The 26,060-nt window shown below is 42.6% G+C and overlaps 2 protein-coding genes across 3 annotated transcripts in view; one reads left to right on the top strand and one right to left on the bottom strand.

Annotated features, from left to right (window-relative positions):
- The first annotated feature begins 538 nt into the window (after positions 1-538).
- Positions 539-12,348, top strand: LOC139546884 (retinol dehydrogenase 7-like). Of its 2 annotated transcripts, XM_071355801.1 has the most exons (6): positions 604-750; positions 4,229-4,543; positions 4,929-5,187; positions 5,361-5,524; positions 10,531-10,790; positions 11,154-12,348. In XM_071355801.1, the coding sequence occupies exons 2-5, from the start codon at positions 4,231-4,233 to the stop codon at positions 10,779-10,781; spliced, it is 987 nt and encodes a 328-aa protein (XP_071211902.1). In that variant the 5' UTR covers positions 604-750; positions 4,229-4,230; the 3' UTR covers positions 10,782-10,790; positions 11,154-12,348. The 2 variants fall into 2 exon arrangements, with proteins under 2 accessions (XP_071211903.1, XP_071211902.1); XM_071355802.1 differs by lacking the exons at positions 10,531-10,790; positions 11,154-12,348 and adding an exon at positions 5,782-6,248 and having other exon boundaries at positions 539-750.
- Positions 12,349-12,438: 90 nt separating this feature from the next.
- LOC139546883 (low-density lipoprotein receptor-related protein 2-like) overlaps positions 12,439-26,060 on the bottom strand; it is a 60,066-nt gene continuing 46,444 nt past the window's right edge. Inside the window, exons 51-78 of the mRNA XM_071355800.1 lie at positions 25,826-25,996; positions 25,510-25,733; positions 25,119-25,296; positions 24,798-24,994; positions 24,356-24,601; positions 23,990-24,118; positions 22,645-22,764; positions 21,503-21,619; positions 20,442-20,558; positions 19,832-19,969; positions 19,432-19,554; positions 18,997-19,125; positions 18,707-18,838; positions 18,427-18,558; positions 17,877-18,020; positions 17,447-17,612; positions 17,232-17,360; positions 16,803-17,023; positions 16,358-16,537; positions 16,138-16,257; positions 15,905-15,995; positions 15,701-15,768; positions 15,091-15,208; positions 14,843-14,969; positions 14,405-14,518; positions 14,204-14,302; positions 14,046-14,117; positions 12,439-13,827 (exon numbers count right to left, since the gene is read on the bottom strand). Coding sequence (XP_071211901.1) covers positions 13,657-13,827; positions 14,046-14,117; positions 14,204-14,302; positions 14,405-14,518; positions 14,843-14,969; positions 15,091-15,208; positions 15,701-15,768; positions 15,905-15,995; positions 16,138-16,257; positions 16,358-16,537; positions 16,803-17,023; positions 17,232-17,360; positions 17,447-17,612; positions 17,877-18,020; positions 18,427-18,558; positions 18,707-18,838; positions 18,997-19,125; positions 19,432-19,554; positions 19,832-19,969; positions 20,442-20,558; positions 21,503-21,619; positions 22,645-22,764; positions 23,990-24,118; positions 24,356-24,601; positions 24,798-24,994; positions 25,119-25,296; positions 25,510-25,733; positions 25,826-25,996 — 3,973 coding nt within the window. The 3' untranslated portion in view covers positions 12,439-13,656. The remainder of the gene's footprint in view (positions 13,828-14,045; positions 14,118-14,203; positions 14,303-14,404; positions 14,519-14,842; positions 14,970-15,090; positions 15,209-15,700; positions 15,769-15,904; positions 15,996-16,137; positions 16,258-16,357; positions 16,538-16,802; positions 17,024-17,231; positions 17,361-17,446; positions 17,613-17,876; positions 18,021-18,426; positions 18,559-18,706; positions 18,839-18,996; positions 19,126-19,431; positions 19,555-19,831; positions 19,970-20,441; positions 20,559-21,502; positions 21,620-22,644; positions 22,765-23,989; positions 24,119-24,355; positions 24,602-24,797; positions 24,995-25,118; positions 25,297-25,509; positions 25,734-25,825; positions 25,997-26,060) is intronic.

Below are 26,060 nucleotides of genomic sequence, written 5' to 3'. Positions count from 1 at the left end.
CTCTCAAGGTATTAATCACACATATTCTACTCTCCCTGACTGGTCAACTGGGGTTCAATCCTGTCTCCACTCTTGCTATTTTTTTCCTACCTGCCTGCCTCTCCATCTGTCTTTATAACATGTTCAATTATATATAAATAAAGCTCTTGAAATTAACAACTGGTTTCCAGCTGTCATATAAATGGTCTCCTGAGTGGCGCAGTGGTCTAAAGCTCTGCATCTCTGTGCTCTCACTACAGATCCTGGTTCAATACTGGGCTGTATCACAACTGGCTGTGATCGGGAGTCCCATAGGGTGGTGCACAATTGGCCCAGTGTTGTTAGGGAAGGGTTTGGCTGATATTGTAAATAAGAATTTGTTCTTAACTGACTTGCTTAGTTAAATAAAGGTAAAAAATGTATTTATCGTTGCAGTGCCTGCCTTATATTTCTGCCCCATTTTATAATTTCTTATTGCATTTACATATTTTTGGGGGGCATTGTTGAGAGGTGAACCTGCCCAAATAAGCATTTCATGGCACTGTGTAGGCATAGCCACACCATGTGTGTATCCTGTGCATATGAATACATTTGAACGTAAACTTAAAATGTCCAGTAGATGGAGGACGTCTACCATCTATCAAAAAATAGTTGACCAAACTTTCTGACAGAGCAATAGTTCACACACACCGGAAGGTGAATTACAAAGGGGAAGAAAAAAAACTAGTCACTGTTACCAGCAACTCAAGGAGCGTACGTTTGTCGCCTGGGGTAAGTGTGTCAGTAACGTTTCTTTGCCATATCTTGACTTCTGAGGAAGGCATATTAATCGGACAGTTCAATGTTTGATGAACATGAAAAGTTAAAAAGCTATAAACAAAAAGGACAACCGTTAGATGAGTTGACAAAGTTGCAAAAGTCGCAGTTCACTCACTTCACCAGTGACTGAATAGTCACTCACGTAAACTAACTGCCTACTGACTTGGTTATTGAAATATGTTATTACTTCTAACGAGCCAATTGTATCGCTTTGCGTCCGAATCTGATACATTTTATTTTGTCAATTTTAAATATTTGTTGTGCCGGTCTTGGTATTGATTGTCTAGTGGGCTTGGCGTTGAAAGGTGCATCGTTATCACGTGATGCCAAAAGTGGGCTTCTTTTTTTTAACCTGTAGACCTAAAATGATGCTTAATCTGAAAATGTGGTCGGGAACTCTGTACGGTATCGCAGTGCGCCTCTCAAATTTGTAACAAATCAGAGGGCACGGCATATACGTGATTGGTTGACGGTAAGTGGGGACGCGCGAGATCCTGTTTAAACACAAACTCACTTCCAAGACGTATGGATGCCCTGACTTCTGCAGAGGCCATATCACTTTAAATGCTGCACAACCAATGCAGACTATGGATTGACCATGTAACGCCCTTTTGGGTGCTGTTGTAGGTTAATGTAAATGTTGTCCAAGCATGTGAGGCATTTATCTGGCTATTTATTTTCTCAATACATAGTTTAACCTACTAGCCATAATCGATAACACATAATGATCGTTTTGACCACTCTTTGTTAAAATTATAAACCTTCCCGAGTGGCGCAGTGGTCTAAGGCACTGCATCTCAGTGCTAGAGGCATCACTACAGACACTCTGGTTCGAATCCAGGCTGTATCACAACCGGCCGTGATTGGGAATCCCATAGGGCTGTGCACAATTGGCCCAGTGTCATCCGGGAAAGGCCGTCATTGTAAATAACAAGTTGTTCTTTACTGACTTGCCTAGTTAAATAAAGGTTGAATAAAAAAATATATATATATAACAGTTCATGGTCTTGATGATGATTCAGGGAATAGGGAAATTGACTGACCCATAAATGAGTTTCTTCTAATTCCATTTCCCAGTTCATGTTCACTGTTTAGATTTGATCAGATATATACTGTAGGCCAACTATATCATTAACTTAGAAATATGCTGTCATTACTGTAGGCCAGTTTTTATGAATCCTGGTCCTGGGAAATCAAAAGGGTGCACATTTTATGCATTTGCCTAGCCCCTAGCACTACACAGCTGATTCAATTTTTTTTCCTTCAAATTTAGAACAACATATTTCTACTTTGACATCTGAAGGCAGACAATAAAAAAAAAGTGCCATTTAAGATGAAATTCGAATGAAACCGTGATATCAACTGCTTATTATACCGTGGAACACAATATTCAAAAAGGCAGTAACCTCAGTAGTGGAGTTTGCTTGTAGAAGTTTATGGCTGTGCAAAGGCATATCCTTGCTTTGTTAATTTAGCAGACAAGATGCTCTTGTTATCCGAGCACAGTCAAAAAAAACATGATGTAATATAACAGAATAAAATGTAAGATTAATATTTTTTCCAAATGAAAAAAGCTGCCAGTGTGAAGTGATGTGCATCTTGCATATCTGAAACAGTTATTCTCAGAGGGATTATTTGAAACGGGGCTCAATTTGGCGAGTTGAAAGACAATTTATTTTCAAGGTTTCAAACCAAAATCTGTCTTCTTTCCGATCTTCAGACGTTCAATTTAGTTTATTCTGCCTGTTCTTTGGACATGTATGTTTTCAAAATGGATTAACAATTCTGCAGTGAACACTGCATGGTGATGAATTAAGGCCACAACATCTGTTTGGAGTAGGCTTTTGCTTAATGATTCTGATGAAAATATGCTTTTTGTCTTTATTAAAATAATGTGTTTTTGCGTATTTTCAGTGTGGAACCGGACTATGTTTAAGGGGCTATATCCTAGGCCAGAGATGGGCAACTTTTTAATGGGGTGGGGGCCACAAAAAAATCTGAAATCATCATGAGGTGCCGCAGTGACTCGCTGGTCTGCGTACCCACATCCATACCCAAACATGCAGACAGTCGACCCTAGCGTTTTGGGAGCACTAAGCAACATTTTGTTCCTACACATTTTGTTCCTACACATCTTCCCATAGGGTGGAGAGAAACATTTGCAGTTTTTAATATGATATCTGAGTGAGAGTGGCTAACAAAATTCGACTTTGATAGCTGGCCGCTAGACTAACTTACCCCAAAACATGTTAGCTGACATTGGCTAATTGAATGACTAACATAACAACAGAAACACTTCTGATGCACAACTAAATTTCGAAATTGCACCTTGTATATTCTACTATTGTAACTAAACGGTAAGTTGAGACCCCGAATTAGTTCCTTTTTTCAGTGATATTGATCCACAGGCCTACAAAAGGGGGTCCAAGTGCTGCCGGTTGCCCATCCCTGGCCTAGGCTAACCCATTCTTAATGGCACTAGCAGTTCACAAAATAGCCTAAGTAGACGGGACGCAATTATTCCAAAACTGCAGCTCAATGTTGGAACACATATTTTCCTACTTCAATCAACCAGTTGATTTTGAATTTGTGATAAAACTGTTGTCTTTTGGCAAGGAATGTAGCTAGTGTATCCCATCAGTTAGATGCATGTATTTCTATAGACGTAACGGGAGCTTGTGCTCACTCAGCACATTTGTGTAGGCAGCGGTCGAGATGCAATTAAGTGAATGAGAGACAGAGGGGAAAGAGAATTTAGGGAGAAGAACTGTGTGATGCTTTGCTTGGTTCTTTTTTGTTGTGGCCCGCAAATGCACATGTACAAATGGAACACTAGAGTGTTAACGTTGTTTTCAAGACAAAATGTAACTTACCTGATCAGGCAGCCACAAAGCACATTCCACCAAATAGTTTCAGTAACCAGTAAAAAAATATCTGGTTAAAGATCGAGCTTTGACATCTGTGCGCATACTGGAGTACTCAGTTACTCATGCCTATCCCTACTAGTCACTAAGCTAAACTTGCAGTCGCACACCAGAGAAATTTAAATAGGCCTATGAAAACCTTAAGTACTTTAAGAACTTAATGCAAACAGCAGATTTGATATGAATTTGCTTCTAAAATCCAATTGAAATGGATGGAAATGTACTTTTCTTTTACCAAAGCTTTTACTATCTGTAAACTACTCAAGAATGTGCCATATGTTTGCCATTGTAGCCTACAAGATTCAGCTGATTTTGCCATAGCTCTGATTACATTGTTTTTCCTACTGGATTTTGCTCCTCAGACAAATGAAGGTTAATCGGGGGCATATAATTTTCTGTTCTGACTATTTTACTATCTTTGCAAAAAAAGGACAATAGAAATGTAAGATTTGTAATATGATGAAAAATAGGTGTTCATCTGAATGAACCTCGTTCTTCTGTCTCAGAAATGTTCCTGTACATTCTTGGACTGGTGGCTTTTTGGTTTGTGTTCCGCTGGTACAGGGAACTCGCAAGAGTACCCAATAAAGGACAGAAATATGTCTACATCACTGGCTGTGATTCTGGATTTGGGAACCTTCTGGCCAGACATCTGGATAAGCTGGGCTTCCGTGTGATCGCAGCCTGCTACACTGAGAAGGGGGAGGACGAACTGAAGAAGGTCTCTTCTGAACGATTGAACACAGTCCACCTGGATGTCGTCAGCACTGATAGTGTCAGCAATGCAACAGCATTCATCAAAACCTTGGTTGGGGAGAAGGGTGAGTGTCCTTGAAGACCAGTTTAGCCAAACTCTTGTAAAAAATTGCCTCTTAAGACTTTTCTGGCTAAATTGGGGGAAGCGTTTGGTATTAAAAATATCCAAGTATCTAGGCCGACTACTGGTCTACTCATTCATTCTACTACCATGAGTCAGTGTCAACCGTTGCTATGGAATTTACAACCATAAACAACAAGTTAACCCAACATCTCAGAACACACCTTCTCACTGAAAGAGACCTCACTCCCACATGTGACAACTGGCATGTAACCACTTGTTGACACCTGTAGGCATGGAATGTTTTCCTCCGTCCTTCATTGTGACTGCTGCCTGTGTCTTGCTGTGATGTTGGTACTTAACTATGCCCTACTTTCATGCCGTTTCAGGTCTGTGGGCTGTGGTGAACAATGCTGGAGTCTCTGTCCCATCTGGTCCCTGTGATTGGATGACCGTCGACGACTACAAGTCCATGCTGGACGTGAACCTCATTGGAGTCATTGGTGTGACTCTGAGTGTCCTGCCCCTCATCAAGAAGGCCAGGGGCAGGGTGGTGAATGTGGCCAGCGTGTTTGGGAGGATAAGCGCCTTTGGGGGTCCCTACTGTGTGTCAAAATATGGCGTGGAGGCTTTCAATGATAGTCTACGGTGAGAGGCCCTGTTTTTTGTCTAAGCATATACTGTATCACGCTTATTTGAATTAGAAACTGAATAGTGATGCTCAGAGCATTTTTTTTTTTCTATGGCTCCAACTTCATATGAATACTGTAATGCAGACGTATTCATGTTTGTTGTGGCATATTCTTGTTTTTGAATTCCAGGATGAACATGTCAGCTTTTGGAGTTAAAGTCCTGTGTCTGGAACCAGGATTTTTCAAAACAAGCGTGACTGATCTACATCTCCTGAGAAAAAATGTCAAGACATTGTGGGACAAATTGCCTGAAGAAATCAAAGATCAATATGGACATGATTACCCAGAGAGAGGTAACATTTTTTATTTTTTATTTTACATGCTGTAATATGATAGATGCAAATAGGATTGTCGTAACCTGTGTGACAGAATGACAAACACTCCAAGAACAAATTGACAAGGATTGCCCAGAGCAAGTGAACTGAGCAGTCAGACAAGTTCAGCCTGCCTGCCTTTGACCTAGACCTCAAACAGTCAGACATACAATTTCTTCATTGTGTTCCAAGATGTCGAAATCAGCTTGTTGATGGAGGCAAAACCTTTCTTCCAGCAAATGTTACATTGGAGAAGAATGTTGCGACGTTGCTGGATGGGGACCTGATGAAGGTTGTGAGCTGCATGGAGCACGCCATCTCTGCTGTCCACCCACGTACCCGCTACTCACCTGGCTGGGATGCCAAGTTCTTATGGTTGCCTATGTCCTACCTGCCAACTTGGATCGCAGACAAAATGCTCTTAAAAGATATGGCCAACCCAACAGGATCTATTCTTTAATGTTAATGGTTCTCTGACCGAATGTAGGAGAAAGTCTTTATTTACACCCACAGGAGAAGAAGAAAAATGTCATTGGAAAAAAGTGTATAGCATGGGATTCAACCAATGAATGGAGAAAAAAACACTTTCAAACTTAAACAGAGTTGTGAATTGCATTTTGTCTAATCACATTTGGATTTGTCCTGTCTGTTTCCCTGGTCTGATAATAAAACCAATGGAGAGATTTTCAGTAGTTCAAATGAAGCGGTGGTTGCATTGAGTCCATTTGATACATACAGTAAGTGATATTCTGTCTCTGTTAGAACTATTAGCTTATACCCTAGCTCACTGTATGACTTGCAGCAAATTCTTCCTATCAAAAAGCAAACTCTTACAGTGCAACAAATTCCTGATCAAAATATGTTTACTCTGATATACCTGTGACTTGCTACCATTAGTTCCAACTAAGGAATCAGAAATAATTATTGCAAAAAGATTTGTAGAATTCAGATCTTTTTTTCTGTTCAGGTAAATTCTCTCCGACCAGAAATACCCAATAGCCTGCTGAGCTTCTCAAATGAAGACTCTTTCACCCTGCTAGACATGTACAGTACCAGTCAAACGTTTGGACACACCTACTCATTCAAGGGTTTTTCTTTATTTGTACTATTTTCTACATTGTAGAATAATAGTGAAGACATCAAAACTATGAAATAGCACATGGAATTATGTAGCACATGGAATTATGAGAGAGTGCCATGAGTGTGCAAAGCTGTCATCAAGGCAAAGGGTGGCTACTTTGAAGACTATAAAATATATTTTGATTTGTTTAACACTTTTTTGGTTACTACATGATTCCATATGTGTTATTTCATAGTTTTGATATCTTCAGTATTATTCTACAATGTAGAAAATAGTAAAAATAAAGACTGGTACTGTATGTCATATAAAAAGCTGTGAGCACCTTGCAGCCAACTGTGCTGATGATCAGGTGCATTGCTGCATGTGATTATGACAAAACAATAATAGAATCCTTCAGCTGTGTACCAGTTCTGAGTAAGATAGAAGAGGATTATGAAGTTGGAGGACACACAAGCAATAGCATTATGAAAATAAAGTAAGGAATAATATTGTAGGCCTATGCTCTAAACACTGAGCTATTGTCTAATTTTGAAGACTCATTATTTTTGAAACAGCCTTTTCCACTTTGTCGTTACTGTTGTGGTGTTTTTATTATACTGGCAAACACGTAAACTATTCAAATGAACGAGCAATTAGACTCAGCTTTCTCTGGTGTAAGTGCTTTGAAGAAGGGAAAAAATGTGTTACTGAAGAAATACCATTATATAACTGAAATGACTCCTTATAGGTCTTCCCTGTGGTCTCTGAAGAGAATATCTGGTAGATTTTTCTCAGGTGAGATTGATACATTTCCTTGTCTGTTATAAAAATAAATATTACATTGCAATAAATGTATTCTGAAATAAAACATATATTTTTTTTGGTCTGTTTTAGGCAATCCTATCACATTTTGCCCTATCTTCCACACTAATTTCAGTTACAGCCATAGCCATCGCCTGGTTTATTAGAGATTCTTTCAAAATGGAAGATTTTGATAAGAAACATGTCTTTATCACGGGCAGTGATAGCGGATTTGGATATTTGGTGGCAAGTCGGCTTGACCGAAAGGGGTTTCATGTAATATCCCCATGTCTCACGGAGAAAGGTGGCTCGGATTTGAAGGCTGTGGCCTCTCCCAGACTGAACACAGTTCTGTTCAGGGGGTGGATAGGGTGCCAGTCAGAGTCAAGCACTGGGAGAGATAAAAACGAGATAGGGGTGGTTGACTACCTCGCAACCCTCTAACTGACCCATAAATCTGCATATTTTCAAACCACTGTCACCCTGAGAGCTGCCGAGGAAACATCTAGAATACCTGCATTAACATGGACACAGTGATGACAAACTTTTGTGAGTCATCCGCTAAGTTCGTTCTGCATTACAGAAATTATCTATGGGATTTTAATTAGATGCCTAATTGCGATATTCATGCTTTAATGTCATGCTTTAATCTATTTCCTTCCAATGAAGACTAAAACATATTGATTTATGGCTGTCCCAAGCTTTGAAGTACCACTTCTATACATAGACCACATAAACCCTATAGAATGAAATATATGTGGTGCAAGATCCACAAGCATGCCATGTATTCTTTAACACTTTTTCACAAGCAGATTAAACGGAATGGAAGATTTATAAAAGGTTTGCTGCATACATCCAGCTGGGATTATAGTAGATTTAAAATATCTGGTTAAAGATTAATTGCCATTTGACATTCCCAGAATTCAACAAACTATTGATGGGACACAGGTTTCACTAGGGGGCATCAATGTAGGATTACATGTACACTGAACAAAAATATAAATGGAACCATTTCAAAGATTTTACTGAGTTACAGTTCATATAAGGAAATCAGACTAAATAAATAAATTAGGCCCTAATCTATGGATTTCACATGACTCGGAATGCAGATATGCATCTGTTGGTCACAGATACCTTTAAAAAAAGTAGGGGCTTGGATCAGAAAACCAGTCAGTATCTGGTGTGACCGCTATTTGCCTCGTGCAGCGCGGCACATACTGGAGTACTCAGTTACTCATGCCTATCCCTACTAGTCACTAAGCTAAACTTGCAGTCGCACACCAGAGACATTTAAATAGGCCTATGAAAACCTTAAGTACTTTAAGAACTTAATGCAAACAGCAGATTTGATATGAATTTGCTTTTAAAATCCAATTGAAATGGATGGAAATGTACTTTTTTTTAACCAAAGCTTTTACTATCTGTAAACTACTCAAGAATGTGCCATATGTTTGCCATTGTAGCCTACAAGATTCAGCTGATTTTGCCATAGCTCTATTGCATTGATTTTCCTACTGGATTTTGCTCCTCAGACAAATGAAGGTTAATCGGGGGCATATAATTTTCTGTTCTGACTATTTTACTATCTTTGCAAAAAAAGGACAATAGAAATGTAAGATTTGTAATATGATGAAAAATAGGTGTTTATCTGAATGAACCTCGTTCTTCTGTCTCAGAAATGTTCCTGTACATTCTTGGACTGGTGGCTTTTTGGTTTGTGTTCCGCTGGTACAGGGAACTCGCAAGAGTACCCAATAAAGGACAGAAATATGTCTACATCACTGGCTGTGATTCTGGATTTGGGAACCTTCTGGCCAGACATCTGGACAAGCTGGGCTTCCGTGTGATCGCAGCCTGCTACACTGAGAAGGGGGAGGATGAACTGAAGAAGGTCTCTTCTGAACGATTGAACACAGTCCACCTGGATGTCGTCAGCACTGATAGTGTCAGCAATGCAACAGCATTCATCAAAACCTTGGTTGGGGAGAAGGGTGAGTGTCCTTGAAGACCAGTTTAGCCAAACTCTTGTAAAAAATTGCCTCTTAAGACTTTTCTGGCTAAATTGGGGGAAGCGTTTGGTATAAAAAATATCAGTCAGCATGCCAATTGCACACTCCCTCAAAACTGCACATTTTAGAGTGGCCTTATCCCCAGCACAAGGTGCCATTGTGTAATAATTATGCTGTTTAATCAGCCACTGAAAGGTGGCTGGATTATTTTGGCGAAGAATAAATGTTCACTAACAGGGATGTAAACAATTGTGTGTACAAAATTGGAGAGAAATAAGCTTTTTGTGCGTATGGAACATTTCTGGGATCTTTTATTTCAGCTCATGAAACATGGGACCAACACTTTACATGTTGCATTTATATTTTTGTTTAGTACAGTAGAAACCTTCTCTGTGTGGAAAATACTTTGTTTCTACATTTATTTTACTAAACAGTTGCAATGTACAGGGTTGTGTAGATTACTAAGTTTTTTTTTTCAAGATGATTGACCAGAGCAGTTTTGTATAACCCATCGGGCCGGATTAAAAGTTAATTTACTTTGTAAGACTGCTGACAGACAATTTTCTAACTCCACCCATAACGTTTGGACTTCATAGCATTCCCAGGAGGCATGGTTATTGCGTCATTGTTAGTTTTACACTTAAGACATGACTCTGCCGTTGTGCTATGGAATTTGTGATTTTTTTTGTCTCGTGTAATAAATTCTATACCTTAGTTTATACTGGATTAAGCGTACATTTTCGTTAACTGTAATTTCGTTAGTTATGTTCCAACATTCCCTCCATCTCGTGCCAATATCAGTTATTATTAAGTCTTGGTTCCAATAGTTAAAATAGTTTTCTAAGAGATTGTCAGCTGGATAGGCTCTCTGCAAAGTTTTGTATATCTTACCTATAATATGAACATCATTTCCTGACTCAAATAGGGTTCCCTCAAGGTTGCTCTGATGTCCAAAAGATTTCAAATCAAAATGTATTGATTTGAAACTTTTAAGTATCATGTATTTGAAAATATCTTGGTCAGTCCAAAATTGCTTTTTAATTCTGTCATGGAAATAAATCCACCCTGGCAGTGTACCTTTCACCCACATATTTCTCACTACCTCTCTGAATCAGGTTTCTGGGGACTGATCAACAACGCTGGGAGGACCACACCTATAGGCCCCACTGAATGGATGCAGTTGGAGGACTTCAGGAAGGTTCTGGATGTGAATTTAATAGGTCTGATTGAAGTGACCCTGAAGTTCCTCCCACTCTTAAAGAAGGCTCAAGGAAGCGTGGTCAATGTTGCCAGTATCCCGGGGGAGGCTTTCCCTCAATGGAGGAGACTACTGTCTATCCAAGTATGGTGTGGAGGCCTTCTCTGACAGCCTTGGGTACTGTGACATTATTTTACATTACATTAAACTCTGTAAACTACAGATTGATTTCTGAGCATTTTATTATGGAACTGTAACTGTGCAATGCTAGTTAGAGATATACACTGAGTATACCAAACATTGGGAATACCTTCCTGATCTTGAGTTGTCTCAAGGCTTAAACATCTTTAACCTGTCTCCTTCATCTACACTGATTGAAGTGGATTTAACAAGTGAAATCGATAAGAGATCGTAGCTTTCACCTGGATTCACCTGGTCAGTCTATGTCATGGAAAGAGCAGGTGTTCTTAATGTGTTGTGTTATTCATAGATTTAAGCATGTATTAGCTACATAACTAAGCTGCCTGCTTTTATGTTCAGGTGGGATTCGCAGAATTTTGGTGTCAAAGTGAGGCTGGACCTTATTGAAGCAGACCACCAGAGACTGTGGAACTGTCTTCCTGAGGAGGTCAAGCACTCATATAGACCCAACTTCTTTGACGAATATGAGTAGATACTGTATGTTTTTAAAATAGTTTAGTTTTAGTTTAGTTTTAGTTTATTTTATTTATTTTTACAGGGACAGTGCACATTAATCAACGTTTCAGTAAAAGTGTCGGTTTTAGCCAGCCGGCTTATTTTCAACCGCAGTCCCTGGGCAGGACATTAAAAACAATTACAATATAGACAATCATTGAGCAGTGAGCACACGCAGAGCAACATAGGACAAGCAAGACATAGCATACAGACAGAGCAACATAGGACAAGCAAGACGTAGCATACAGTACAGACAGAGCAACATAGAACAAAAATTCATAAAAGCAACAAAGTGTTTCCACACCTCACAAGCTACAGACAACAGACAACATGGAAGCGGCAATACACAGCTAGGGATTATGTTCACAAATCTGATTGACCTTTAGCCATGTCTTCATGCATTTTGTGAAAGTGTGATATGTGGTGTAGTTATATGTGTCTGATGGCAGTGTATTCCAGACATGGGAAGCTCTCACAGAGAAAGCGGATTTACTAAAGGTGCTTTTCCTTTAAGGGAACTATACAGTCACCTCTCATGGCAGACCTTGTGGAAACCTCCCTTATGATGAAGACAGGTTGAGTGTCATTTACTAGCACTGAGCCCAAGAAACCAGTGGAGAGGTTCTGTGTCAGTACCCTGCCAGAGTCAATAAAGTAGGAATTGAAGGCTATTGCTATTTCGACTGCATCCTGTGTTAGATTGTTATTCACCATGATTTCTAGTCTTTTTGCAGTGTTACTATGGTCTTTCCCTGTTAACTTTTTTTAGATTCTCCCAGATCAATTTTGAATTTCCCTTTGCTTCACCAATTATGTAAATAAAAAAGTTTGCCTGTCAATACATGTCATTACAATGTAGAAACATTCATGTCTGTCTCTCATCCATTTCCCGTAGTCTACAGTATATTACAGATGTAAAAGCTCCTGATTTCTCCCTTCGTCTCCTGTGCAGTTCAGACATCTCCAAACTGACCAGTTGCATGTCCTTACAGCTCGCCACCCACGGACGCGCTACTCACCTCATGTTGATACTACATAGATTATCAATGGAGTATGTAGTGCAAATAGGGAATAATTCATGAATATTGATACTAAATCTTCCTGTGGTGCCTACAAAATACACTGTGTGTGTGTGTTAGAGGTTTTTATGCATTTGAGTTAGTTACTTTTCTCAAACAGATTTTTGGTTAATCACAATGTATTTTAAGGTAAGAAAAACAGAACGTTAAGATTGTATTACAAAACAAAAAATGTATTCGTTTTACGTCTCAGCAGCATACATTTTGTCTCTCACTTTGCAATATAGAAAACCATCTGAGCATACAGTATTTAGAATGATCAGTGATACAGTTTTTATTTGTTCTTTTCAAAATACAAAACAATCAATCTAAGAACACAGGATTTATAGCCCATGTTTAGAAAATGACAGTCAGATTCTTTGTTTAATGACCTGACCAAATTCTGTATCTCCAGAAATGTATATTTTGCTATTGGACTTTACCAGCTCCAGAGAGTCACTGGATGTGTCCAAAATTATACATCTTCACACATTAAAATCATGGGCATATTCAAGTATTGTTCCAAATGAATTTGAAAGAGGACATCATTATTAATTTAAAAAAATTACAACTAAAATATGATCATTTTCATTTAAATATGCCAAAACAAGTCAGGGAACATTGTTTATCATTTTGATCTTAATTACCATGTAAGTATGCTTAGCATACTATCCTTTGAGATATTCGGAATTTTCATCGTTTTCTTTTGACAGCATTCCATAGATTTAGGAAAGCTATGGTAAGAGCACAAGAATTGGATCCGTTTGTATTTGTTTTGCTTTGTTTGTTTTTTAAGCCCTGAAATGAGGTATATAAACATGCAAGATGAGATGCATACACATTCAGTTTTGATCAGTGGCAAAATTAATTAATTATCCTTTCAAAACATCGTCCTAATTCACAATGCACTTCACCTGTTCTTTGTTTTGTTTATGAAGCATTATGGACAAGATAATATCCTCTTGGCTGTTGGAAATAGATTATCAACAAAAATCGTACTGTTCAAATTTACAAATGTACAACATATTTATAACATCTCTATCAGCAGTTTCAGTGCAAAGATATACATACAGTATATCACAATTGAAAAAAAAGAATCATGAAACAAGAATTGGCATAAGAAATATCAGAAGGCATAGTCATGAACAGACCTCTTTTCTGTATGCTAAAGAAATGTTTGTCTAATTTCTTTTCACAAATCAATCTTAGTTTTGTAGACAGGCTACGTATAAAAAGGGATTCTGTGCAAAGGAGAGTGTGTCTTTGATTCCAATCTGTGAGAAAGGGGGTCATACATCGTTGTCCTCTTTGACGAGGTTCGCCGTGTCTTGGAAAGTGTCCTCAGTTGGTGAGTAGGTGCTGGGACGATCCCTCTTCAGGCGTTTGGTGGTTGGGGCAAAGGGAGAGGGGTCAGTGGAGGAACTGTCCTCATTGCTTCCTACTGCTTTTTCATTCTGCATCTGAAAAACAATAAGGGGATGACTAAGCAGAAAACAGGTCAACACAAACCCAACATCTGTTCACCTCTGAGTAGCAATCAGAAGCAAACCTGAAACAGTTAGGAGTACATTCTCCACTGTAGAATAGCCATGTCTCAAAAAGGAACAGGTCCTGAGAGATAGGAAGCATGGATACAGTCACCTCCCAAATGCTCATTGGGTGTCAGTATTGGGCTTACCTCTGAGTAGATAGGGTTTTCAAAAGTTAAGCTTGGCTTCAATTTTCTTCTGAAGGCACTCCACATTGACTCCTGTAAATGTAGGACACCATTGCTGTAAGTTCCAATATAATCCCTATCCTTTACCTAATGATACAAGTACAGGAAGGGAGAGTCACCTGAACAGGTTTGGCTCTGGCTGTTGAACTGTCCACGGTGCTCACAATCTGCTCTGTATGGTTCTTCTCGATCTGCTCGCCGCTAACAGTAACAGTCACCTGTTTGGAGTAAAACAGTGCAGAACAACTAGTATTGTTTTAACAATGATGCCAATCCCACCTGCCCTAGGAATGTTCATGCAACAGTGTTGTCTTGCGCACCTGTGTGGCGTGGATGACAGCAGGATCACCAGATGATCCAGCTGCTCCAGGGGCATACAGATAGTTCTCATACGTGACTGGCAGCCTCCCCGCTTCCACTGCGCAGTTCTCATCCTGAACGAGACATACTGTTATTCATCATGTCCATCAAAGGTGATTCGAATAGCATTGCTATCTATCACCTACATGTATTTCAAGCTCTTACTATGAAGTCAATGCCCTGCAATTTCTGATTTACTTTATTAACTACAGAGCAAAACAATCCTGGATGGGAATGTGTTGACTCTTAGTCTTGTTAATAATGTACAATATCAGAGGTCCAAAGGGCTAAAGTCAACTGGGGTCTCACAGGCCTAACAAAGGATTAAAATGCTGATGGTGCTGTCTGAAGGTGCAGTGACACCACTAAGTGCTAAACCGACACAATCCAGTGCTTACCAACTGCATGGCCCTGTCATTGAATGACACCCCGATGGGTGGAGGTCCCAGATCCATTGTGACATTGTCACCCGAGCGAAACGTCACCCCATTGCCCGTGTCACCCGTTTTCACCAGACTGCTAAGGCTGGAAAGAAAGACAGAAAAGAAAATGGCTTCTCGTTCACACAACAATGTGAGGCTCTCGTTTGAAACGTTACGATAGAGGAAAGCACAGATGTTTGAGAGCAGGTGAGCTGAGAACCTACCTGGGTAGATTGGGCATGGACGGCATTAAGGAGCCAGTTCGTTTGTAGTTGAGGAAAACCCCAACAGCCAACACTCCGGAAATGAGGATGATAATCACTACTAACAGTGCAGTAACTGCTGAAGACAAAGATGTCAGCAAGCAACAAAGTTTATTCCAGAACGTTTCTCCTAATCTTTTGTAAAACATGCATCAGTAGTCCAAAACAAAAACAATTGATCACTTATTGCTGGTAATGACCTATTACTTTGCTGACATACTGCAAATTGAAGTTAAAAGATTATGGTGTTGGGCTTTTTATTAGCTAGTGAACTTAGTAATCTTTTACTGGAAAGAAAAACAGCTTTAGTGTTTGCTGAGTCAAAACAAATCTCACGGTCCAATTATAATGACTTGTGAGACAACAGTATGACGAAAAAGAATGTTACTTGGCTCAATCAATGTTGTGTAACTGCTTCATCATGAACCACGAATCAGAAATGTTGTATGAAGACTGGCACGTTGGACTGACATGTCTGGGGTGAAATCTAAATCGTATTTGAAGAGATCCATAATGCAGGTCATTCAGTGTCATACAGACGTTCCTCTTCTTGTCTCACTTTTTACTGTACCTGCTCCTTCAGGGGCACCCCTGGACTTTCCCATCTCACAGTAAGTCCCTGCATAGCCATACTGACACCTGCAGAAGAAAAGACAAAAAACAAATGTTTATTCATGGGGTGGAACGAAACACTCATATGGCTTGTGGCTGTGTTGTTACATGTTATAATAATATGACAACGAATCTACTTCCTGAGACCAGCTGCTGAACTCACTTGCACTTGGGCAGGACCCCTTTGTCAGTGTAGCAGGTCCCTCCGTTCATGCATCTGCATGCAAGGGGCATTAAGACTGGAGCCTCAATGGCTGCAGGAGTGAAAGCCACCACAACGTCATACAACAACGTCTGAGCAGCCATGCACGTATAGAGTATGATTTCAATGGTCAAGGGAGCATGGTGCAGCGAGGCTGCATTCACATGTGATGGGATTTCCTTTATAGACCATACCTGCATCACATTCGTTGGGGTTGAAGCCCACCAGGGATGAGCCTTGGGGGCAGGTGCAGGTGTAGCCTCCAGGACGGATCAGACACAGGTGACTGCACACGTCCTTACAGGGGTTGGGCACTGAGAGGGAAGAGGAGACCTGTGACTACTGTAACTACCGTATACTCACCAGACAGGAGAAAACTACAGAGTGTTTGTTTTAGACTTGACAAACTCTAACCTGAGCGGTTGTATCTGTGCTCCTGGTAGATGCGGACTTGAGTCAGCCAGGGGTTGATGGTCAGCACCTTCACTTTGTCCTCCTTCCCAAACTTGTCAGCCTTCCAGACTTCACCCCGCTCCTTGGTTGTCCAGTACACATGGCCCTCAAAGACATCCAGGCTGTAGGGATTACCAATATCTGAAGCAGAAAATGGCCATGCTTAATTAGCCACCATTTCAGTAGATGTGTGGTCTGATTCAATCATTAACTATTAAGGGAGTTAATAAAGTAGTTATTATAAAGAATATATCACCATGTTAGCAGCATCTATGGCTGCTTCCCAAATGGCGATCTATTCCCTACATAATGCACTACTATGGGCCTTGGTCAAAAATAGTGCACTATATAGGGAATAGGGTACCATTTGAGACGCAGCCTAAGAAAGGTCTCAGTGGGTTCTGACCTCCTGACATGATGATCTTCCTCTCAGTGCCGTCCGGCTTCATGGACTCTATGATGTTCTCCTTGGAGTCACACCAGTAGATCCTATCTCCATTCAGAGAGTCCAGAGTCAGTCCAGTGGGCCAGCCCAGGTCCTTATCCAACAGAACCTGCCTGTGTTGCCCGTCCATCCAGGCAGACTCAATCCTGGGTCTCCTGCCCCAGTCTGTCCAGTACATGGTTCTGGGAAATGCACAGTCACATATGCTTAACAGAGTGTTTGTTAACAAATGTTGATCACTCCACAATGCTGTTATATCTGAGAGGATACACTATATTAGCTTATTATGAAGGGAACACACACACACACACAACACACACACACACATACATTCTTCTTCGGAACAAACAAAAAAGCCCCCTATGCCACTGTAGTTGATCACTTCCGTACCCGAGTGCTGGATTCAAAACAATAGCAGCTGGCTGGTCCAGGTCATTATGGATCAACCACTTCCTGTAGCGCCCATCTAGCTTTGCCACTTCAATTCGATTGGTCCCTGCGTCTGTCCAGTAAATGTGACTGTGAAACCAAGATAAGCTGTTAGATTGAATACAAAAATGTATTCTTAAAAGCAAAAATAGTAAGCAAAAATGAAGGAGTTGTACCCTCCGATCCAGTCCACAGCGATACCATCAGGGTTGGAAACATATCTCAGGTTCAGATCCAACTCCTTCACTGGGTTATTGCCGTTGTCATTGAATGTGGTCATGTAGGCTCGCTTGATAGAGCCAAACTGAGAGCCTCGGCCCAGGACCGTCCAGTACACAATACCTGAGAGCACAATAGAGTCATATTCAGAAGTGTACATCATTGCAAAATGGTTTGCAACGGAAAAACTAAAATGTGTTTCTTATTGGACAAGTTCAGGTAGTCCCTCCCCGTTTTGGCCCCTTTGCTTCTGTTTGGTTCCTCATGAAGTGGAGTAAAAATGATGTTTCTGCTGAAAACCTCCCCAGTCACTGTATCACTCTCATAGTGCTCTTCACATGAGCCAAATGGCACTGACTAGTTAACTAGTTGAGCTGAAGGTCTTACTGAGTCCGATGCCCTCTGGATCCCACTGGTAGTCCAGAGCCTGGATGTGCTCGGCGTTGTCCACGTAGTCTGAATACTGCTCCGATGACAAGTCGAAGCGGCGAATTCTCACGTTGTCGGGCAGAAGCAGCACTGGTGGGTTTCCTGAAATGGAGAATGGTGAAATATGGTCCCATCCTTAAAGGGATACTTCGTAATTGTGGCAATGAGGCCCTTTATCTACTTCTCCAGAGTCAGAGGAACTCATGGATACCATTTTTATGTCTCTGTGTCCAGTATGAAGTAAGTTAGAGGTAGTTTTGCAAGCCAATGCTAACTAGCGTTAGCACAATGACTGGAAGTCTATGGGTATCTGCTAGTATTGTCAAAATCCCAAAGTATCCCTTTAACATTCAGGCATTCTACTCCAGAGCACTAACAGATAGGAGGCAGATGTTTACGTCCCAAATGGCACCCTCTTCCCTATACAGTACAGTACTTTTGACCAGAGCTTAGCTGCACTACAAAGGGAATAGGGTGACATTTGGAACGCAGACATAATGACTCTTACCCTCAGCAGCACACTCAATGCCATGCTGCTCGCTGACTGAGCGGAAGCCCTGGGCACAGAAGCACTCGTAGCTGCCCTTGGAGTTCTGACACTCCTGTGGACATGTCCCGTAGACCTCACACTCGTTCACGTCTGTTCACAAAACACAACAGGAAAAACACAGAGAAAGCCAAAGGTTAATAATAGTACAAGCAGAGGACATCATAAGAGGTTTTAAAAGAGTGTGACATTGGTACAGAGTGGTGTTTCCGCATTCAGCTTGTACTGATGCTTCCTGTACCTTCACAGGTGTTCCTGTCTGTCTGGCTGGGTTTATATCCAGGCTTGCAGGAGCAGAGGAAGCCTCCGCCTGTCAGGTCTGTGCAATTGTGCTCACAGATGGTCTCACTGCAGGAGCGCCCACTGCCAACATCTGGGGAGAGCACATGTACATGTCACATTATGAGGGTCGATGTTTCCTCTCACTTCAGTATTATACAAGCAGCCATATAGCTTAGCATAAGATAACGGTTTATGATGATTGAGATGGAGAGGGAAGACTGTGGTTACTGAGTTGGGTGGGTTACTCACTGCAGCCCAGCTCGTCAGAATGGTCTCCACAGTCATCATAGTCGTCACAGGCATACTGCAGAGGGATGCACTGGCCATTACTGCATTTGAACTGATCCGCTGAACAGGGCCCATGTGTTGGGGTCTGGCCTGTGACAAACACAACACATCATGTCAACATGTCAACCATTTCAGAGAGTGAAAGACATGGACGATCGGATGGACAATAACCTTTGGTAACATGACAAATTCGTCCCAAATGGCACCCTATTGCCTATAAAGTGCACTAACCCTATAGGTCCTGGTCCAATGTAGTGCACGATAAAGGGAAAGGGGTGCCATTTGGGATGTTACCTACATAATGTTCATACAATAATGGGCTATATGTACTCCAAACTCCCATGGAGATGGGACAATATTTGACAGTATTGTAACTTGCGATTGGCGTGTACTTACAGTGCTCCTTTTTTTCGTCAGTGCCGTCCCCACAGTCGTCCACCGAGTTACAGAGCTCATGGCTGTAGATGCACCGGTTGTTGTCACAGCGGAAACGGAACGACGGGTCACACGGGATGTCCACTAGGGAGACAAGACCAGGGCCCGTATTTATCAAACGTCTCAAAAGTGATCTAGGATCAGCTTTCCCTTTTAGATCATAATAAATCAGACTATTAAGGACAGGGAGGACCTAATCCCAAATCAGCACTCCTACTCTGAGATGCTTGATAAATACGGCTCTAGGTCATGGCCAGGCTCAATCTCAAGGTAAAATGTCTCAGTGTTAAAGAATAAGGATTCATTCAACAATGTAACTATTTAAGGAACAGTGTAGCCATTGAAGGGACATTAGCCTTACAGCAGAGGTGGAGCTCCTCATCTGAGTGGTCTCCACAGTCGTTGTCTCCGTCACATTTCCAGTTGGGCTGCACACACACATGGTTCCTACACTCAAACAGGAACGGTGGGCAATACGTGCCATTGGGATAACGGGTTGCTGCAAATGAAAGAAATGGACCATTACAATTCAAATTCATGTTTAAACTTAAGATTGGGGGCTCCTGAGTGGCGCAGCGGTCTAAGGCACTGCATTTCAGCGGTCTAAGGCACTGCATTTCAGCGGTCTAAGGCACTGCATCTCAGCGGTCTAAGGCACTGCATTTTAGCGGTCTAAGGCACTGCATCTCAGTGTTGGAGGCGTCATTACAGACACCCTGGTTCGATTCCAGGCTGTATCACAGCAGTCTAAGGCACTGCATCTCAGTGCTGGAGGCGTCACTACAGACAAGCTGGTTCGAATCCAGGCTGTATCACAACCGGCCGTGATTGGGAGTCCCATAGGGCGGTGCACAATTGTCCCAGCGTCGTTTAGCCGTTGAAATGAAATCTTTTCAACCAGTTTTGCTCACTGAGAGTGTTGTATTTGATGTCAGCCCATTGACAAATCTATGATGATACATAACACTTACGACATGATGTCTCGTCAGTGTAGTCCAGGCAGTCGGCGCTGCCGTCACATTTGAACCGGTCGGCGATGCAGTGGCCACTGCCACACTGGAAGTAGCCCGGGTGACAGGTCCGCAGCTCTGCAACACAGCCATGCCAGCACACAACTCATCATTAACACTGTAGGTATTAATCAAATCAAGTCAAATGTTATTTGTCACATGCGCCAAATACAACAGGTGTAGACCTTACCGTGAAATGCTTAATTACAAGCCCTTAACCAATAATGCAGTTCAAGAAAGAGTTAAGAAAATATTTCCTAAATAAACAAAAGTAAAAAAATTAATAAAAAGTAACAATAAAATTACATAACAGGGGTACCGGTACCGAGTCAGTGTGCAGGGGTACAAGTTAGTCGAGGTAATTTGTACATGTAGGTAGGGGTAAAGTGACTATGCATAGATAATAAACACAGAGTATTAGCAGTGTAAAAATCTTTTCAGGCTCCTAAGGGGGAAAAGCTGTTGTTGTGCCCTCTTCACGACTGTGTTGGTGTGTTTGGACCATGATAGTTTGTTGGTGATGTGGACACCAAGGAAAATGAAACTCTCGACCCGCTCAACTACAGCCCGTCGATGTTAATGGGGGCCTGTTCGGCCCGCCTTTTCCTATAGTCCACGATCATCTCCTTTGTCTTGCTCACATTGAGAGAGAGGTTGTTGTCCTGGCACCACACTGCCAGGTCTCTGACCTTCTCCCTATAGGCTGTCTCATTGCTGTCGGTGATCAGGCCTACCACTTGTGTCATCAGCAAACTTAATGATAGTGTTGGAGTCGTGCTTGGCCGGTATCTCAGATTCGGATCTTGTGTTCACGACTACTGTAAATAAATATTGAAAAGTGACTTGAATTCACAATCTGACCAGAAGAAACCGGCAACAGAAGAAGTCAATTTATTCCGGTGGTCCTTTCTGTGTATCCTGTGCCTCAAAAAGGTGACGTTTTACTGCTTCTTTCCTTGGTGCTGTATTCCATCACACATTAATAAGCAGAGCCAGCACCAAAATAAAGAGCCTCCACTCACCACAGTCCCTTTCATCTGAGTTGTCCTCACAGTCGTTGTCATGGTCACAGACCCAGCGGTCGGGAATGCAGTGCAGATTGTCGCAGCGAAACTCGCTCTCCGAGCACACACGCGGGCCTGGGGGAACACAGAGAGGAGAACTAAAGAATTAGCACTGCATAAGGGAAGACTTAATTAGTTGTCATTGCCACAGTCCAAACAAACACGATGTCGACACAGATGACAGAGGGTATTACCATATTACTACATTATTCTGGGATTGTTTATTCATATTTCATACAAAAACAGCCACTGCTTTGACAAATACAATAGTTCTAGTCCCTCAATTGGGTAATTGCAATAGCGCCGCTGAGCTATGACTTGTTTTTTTGCATTAACAAACGATCTCGAAGCACCCAACCAATCATGCTGTCATTTTTCTGTGGTGAGTTCATGATGGAATTCACTGGAGGTGTTCTCTCGCCACACATTACCACCACAGTTACGAAGAGGAGTGGCAACCCAAAAAAAACTAGCAAATGTCATCATACAACACATTAGTAGTTGTTCTTTGAAGCAGATGCATTATCCTCATCAGCTGGCATGCTCTCAGCCTTGTTTAAATTCTCCAGGGCAGAGGTGGCCGACTCCCTCACTCCCTCCGACTGACATGCTGACAAGCTGTTTCTCTAGCAGCTGATAAGCCCGCCCCACATTAAACTGCTCCGAAGACAGAAGTGTTAAGTCTTTTACAAGAGCACTTTGTTATCTGATAAAACAATAACATGTCCATTCTTTGCCATCAACACCTCTATTTCATATGGGTGACTCACTGTGTCTGAGCTACATCGGAATCCCCCACTAGAATCGCTTAGAAGACACTCAAAGCCATACCTACAAGTAACCAGCCTTTTGAATCATGTGAATTAGACCATAACTGCTAAGGAGACACGTAGGGCCGGTTGCACCAGTTGGATTTAAAAAGGTTGGGCTTAAATGGATGAGGTAGAGTTACGACCTAGTTATGCCCAACTTGTACAACTGGCCCATGATGGCTCAGTGTAAAAGTGCCAATGCGAGGCAGCCAGGGGATATAAGGTGAAGGTTGTTAATTAGATACAGTATTAGACAGTGGTGGTGGGTAGAAGTACTGAATAACTCACTGCAGGCGCGCTCATCCGAGCCGTCGCCACAGTTGTTGTCCCCGTCACACCTCCAGCGCAGAGGGACACACTGGTGGTTGTCACAGCGGAAGTCCCCCAGAGGGTCACAGGTCACCTCCTCTGAAACCACAATAGGCACACACACAGGGACACGAGATAAGAAGCAAAAGACAATGCTCAAACGCATACATGCACCTGTAGTGACAATTTCCCTCAAGTTCTTATCCCCCTTATCCTTAGTTCTTATCCTCCTTATCCTTAGTTCTTATCCTCCTTATCCTTAGTTCTTATCCTCCTTATCCTTAGTTCTTATCCTCCTTATCCTTAGTTATTCCTTGAAATGTTTTATGCCCAAACATTGCATTCGTGCAAACACATGGCGTGCTTTAACCAGACACATATTAAGCAATAAAGATTAAGAGGTTGTCCATTAAGTTTGCTTTGTAGTCCAGGACTAGGCTTCATAAAGTGTCCGGGAAACCGACCCTCAGTCATTTAGTTGATTTATCACTTCAAAATAAAATCAACAGTCATTCCAGTATTACTTGTCCTCTTTGAGACCATTTCAAGACAGTGATTAAGTTCCAGCTACAACCAGTGCTACTACAAGACACTGTCAGATTAATGAGAAATTCTTCAACACTGTGCATCATACTGTTTAATATAGCGTTGATGATAACTACTAGACCACAGAGCTTTGAACTGAGAGGTGCCATCTGTTTTTTTAAATTAAAGCTGAGCGGATCATGCAGAGGGGAGTGCGGCATGCCTGAATTGGGTGAGCTCTGAGCTATGCCAGGTCTATAGGAGAGGACATGAGAGGAGGAGGGCTCGGCTGAGCTGTCTCTACCACACAGTGCTGGTGGTTTGAAAGATAGTGGTGCTAGAGGGGAGATCCCTCCTATCCCTCCACCTGGCCCGGCCGCTGCATTCTCTAACACAGATTAGCGTGGATCTCCCCTCTAGCGCGGGGATGGCACTAATGGAGTGAGGGCCTCTGATAAGAGATGGGAGGGTCATAGCTGGTGTGTGTGGATCGGTGCGCGGTACAAAGAGCACAGTGTGCACATTGCCCCGTACAACGGTACACACGCGCACGCAGGCACACGCACACTCTTTCACACGCACACAAGCCATAAATCCAGAAAGTTCTCTCACGGGGAGCAGGCGGTGAGACCCTCTCCATCACTACCTCCCACTGTCACACCATGTAATGTTCTGCTAATAGCCCTTAATTCACTCCCAACACACATTGTTACCTCATACAAAAACGTTATTATTCAGTGCCGTGGGTTTTAACCATTTGTTGATTTATGTCTGAACGCTGATGTTTCAGTGGACTCACCGCAGTCCTGCTCATCACTGTTGTCCCTGCAGTCGTTGTGGCCGTTGCACACAGACCACCGTGGCACACAGCGGTAGTTGGTCCTGCAGACAAACTGGGTGTGGTTGTCACAGCGATAAGATGGCCCCACTGTGAAAAGACCACGTGAAGGAAGTCAATAACAAAGAACAACATGCAGACAGACACTTCAGAGGAAGTCTTTCAATCGTATATCTGCTGGGAGAAAACAACTGTTAATTGTGATTTTCCACAGTTTAGAATGAACAGGTCTCAGTAGGCTCACTGTAGCAATCCCACTCAATCCCTACAGTTGAGTGTGTGCTTTCACCACACGATTCTCTGTGTGATGTTGGGCGCGTCACTCACTGCACTCTTCCAGAGGCTCGTCAGAGTTGTCGCCACAGTCGTCGTCCACGTCACACTTCCAGTTCTGGGGGATGCAGCGTCCGTTACGGCACTTGAACTGACCGGGCCGGCAGGTCCTGCTGGAGCAGTGGGCGGGCTCCTCGTCAGAGCCGTCGCCACAGTCGTCGTCCCCGTCACACTGCCACGCCTCGGGGATGCACCTCTTATTGGCGCACTGCCACTGGTGGGTCTCGCACTGATGAGTGGCTGCACAGACAGTCAATTCAGTTTTAACCCTCCACTGAAGTACATTCACACACAGCTGCTATTTAACAACATGGATCACAAGGTTATGGGAAATCAACAGGTTAAAAACAGTGTAATCAAACAATTACAAAGAATGTTTCCTACGAGCTCAGAGTGTTCTCTGGAAACAAAAATGACAGCGCTAAATGCCACCCACCACACAGCACAGGATCTTCATCAGAGCCATCATGGCAGTCCTGGTTGCTGTTGCACAGGAAGTGGGGGCTCGTGCAGTTTCCATCGTTGCACTGAAACTGGCCCAGTCGGCAGTGGCGACTAGGGCAGGTGGAGGGCTCATCAGAGCCGTCTCTGCAGTCCCTCTGGCCGTCACACTTCCACCAGATGGGGATGCAGCTGTGGAGGGGAGGAGGGACAATACTGTTCAGGGCTCACAAATGCCTCAATTATACCACAGGACATGTGATACGAAGGGAAGAAGTGCATTGTAGTACAACTCTTAAGGTGAACTCCCACTCACCGCTCATTATCCGCACATCTGTACTGGGTGCTGGTGCAATTGGGCAGGCAGCGAGCCACGCCCCCCAGCTGTACATTCAGGAAGTGGTCGGGGCATTCACAGGTGTGACCCCGCCCCCCGTCACGGAGCAGACACAGGTGGGAGCAGCCTCCATTGTTCACTGCACATGGGTTGTTCACTGGGGGGAGAGAGGGGGTCAGAGAATCAGCGCAATCACATTCAGTGCAGCTGGGCAAACACAGGCACGGCGTTGTCTTAACGTAAACACTTGAATGGACCTAACGGGCAGGAAACGTCAGGATAAGGAAGTGATAGCAATCTGAGTTGAGGAATGGATGTTGATACAGGAGAAGAGGATACTCAGATTACTGTCTCCTAGACTGAGACTGACCTATGGGCTGCCTATAGGGATGGCACACGTGGATGTCGAAGGGTCTGTGTGTGGTGTTGACAAGAGACTGGCGGCCGGATCCGTCGTATTTGTTTCCTTTCTCCACTGTGTGGGTGTTCCAGTCAGTCCAGTACACGGTCTCCTCGAACACAGTCAGAGCAAATGGATGGGGCAGTGTCCCATCATACACAGTGTGTCTGTGATGTCCCTCCAGGTCTGAGAACCTGAGGAGAAGAGGAAGAGTAGGATTACAGGAGGCATTTAGGCATTTAGGAAACAAAGCAAGACTCTATGGCAATTAGAAGCACGGTCTTACTCAATGTAGTTGAGATGGGCATCTGACCAGTAGAGCTTGTCATTGCTGTAGTCAATGGTGACCCCATTGGGCCACTCGATCTTAGTGGTGATGATGGCTGTCTTGTTGGTGCCGTCCATTCCAACACGGCCTATGAAGGCTTTGTCACCCCAATCCGTCCAGTAGACATATCTGACAGGGACCAAATCAGTTTAGGTTACTAAAGACCTCTTTTATCGAATGAACCAAGAATCAA

This window comes from Salvelinus alpinus, chromosome 20, assembly GCF_045679555.1.
Source record: "Salvelinus alpinus chromosome 20, SLU_Salpinus.1, whole genome shotgun sequence".
NCBI classification, from domain to species: domain Eukaryota; kingdom Metazoa; phylum Chordata; class Actinopteri; order Salmoniformes; family Salmonidae; genus Salvelinus; species Salvelinus alpinus.
Note: the sequence above shows the minus strand (reverse complement) of the source record. Positions and strands in the feature narration are given on the sequence as shown.

Bases quoted from the DNA above. Each gene is read 5' to 3' on its own strand.
- LOC139546884 (XM_071355801.1), top strand. From the start codon at position 4,231: ATGTTCCTGTACATTCTTGGACTGGTGGCTTTTTGGTTTGTGTTCCGC. The intron at 5,188-5,360 runs GTGAGAGGCCCT...TTTGAATTCCAG, and splicing joins GCTTTCAATGATAGTCTACG to GATGAACATGTCAGCTTTTG. The intron at 5,525-10,530 runs GTAACATTTTTT...TCTCTGAATCAG, and splicing joins ACATGATTACCCAGAGAGAG to GTTTCTGGGGACTGATCAAC.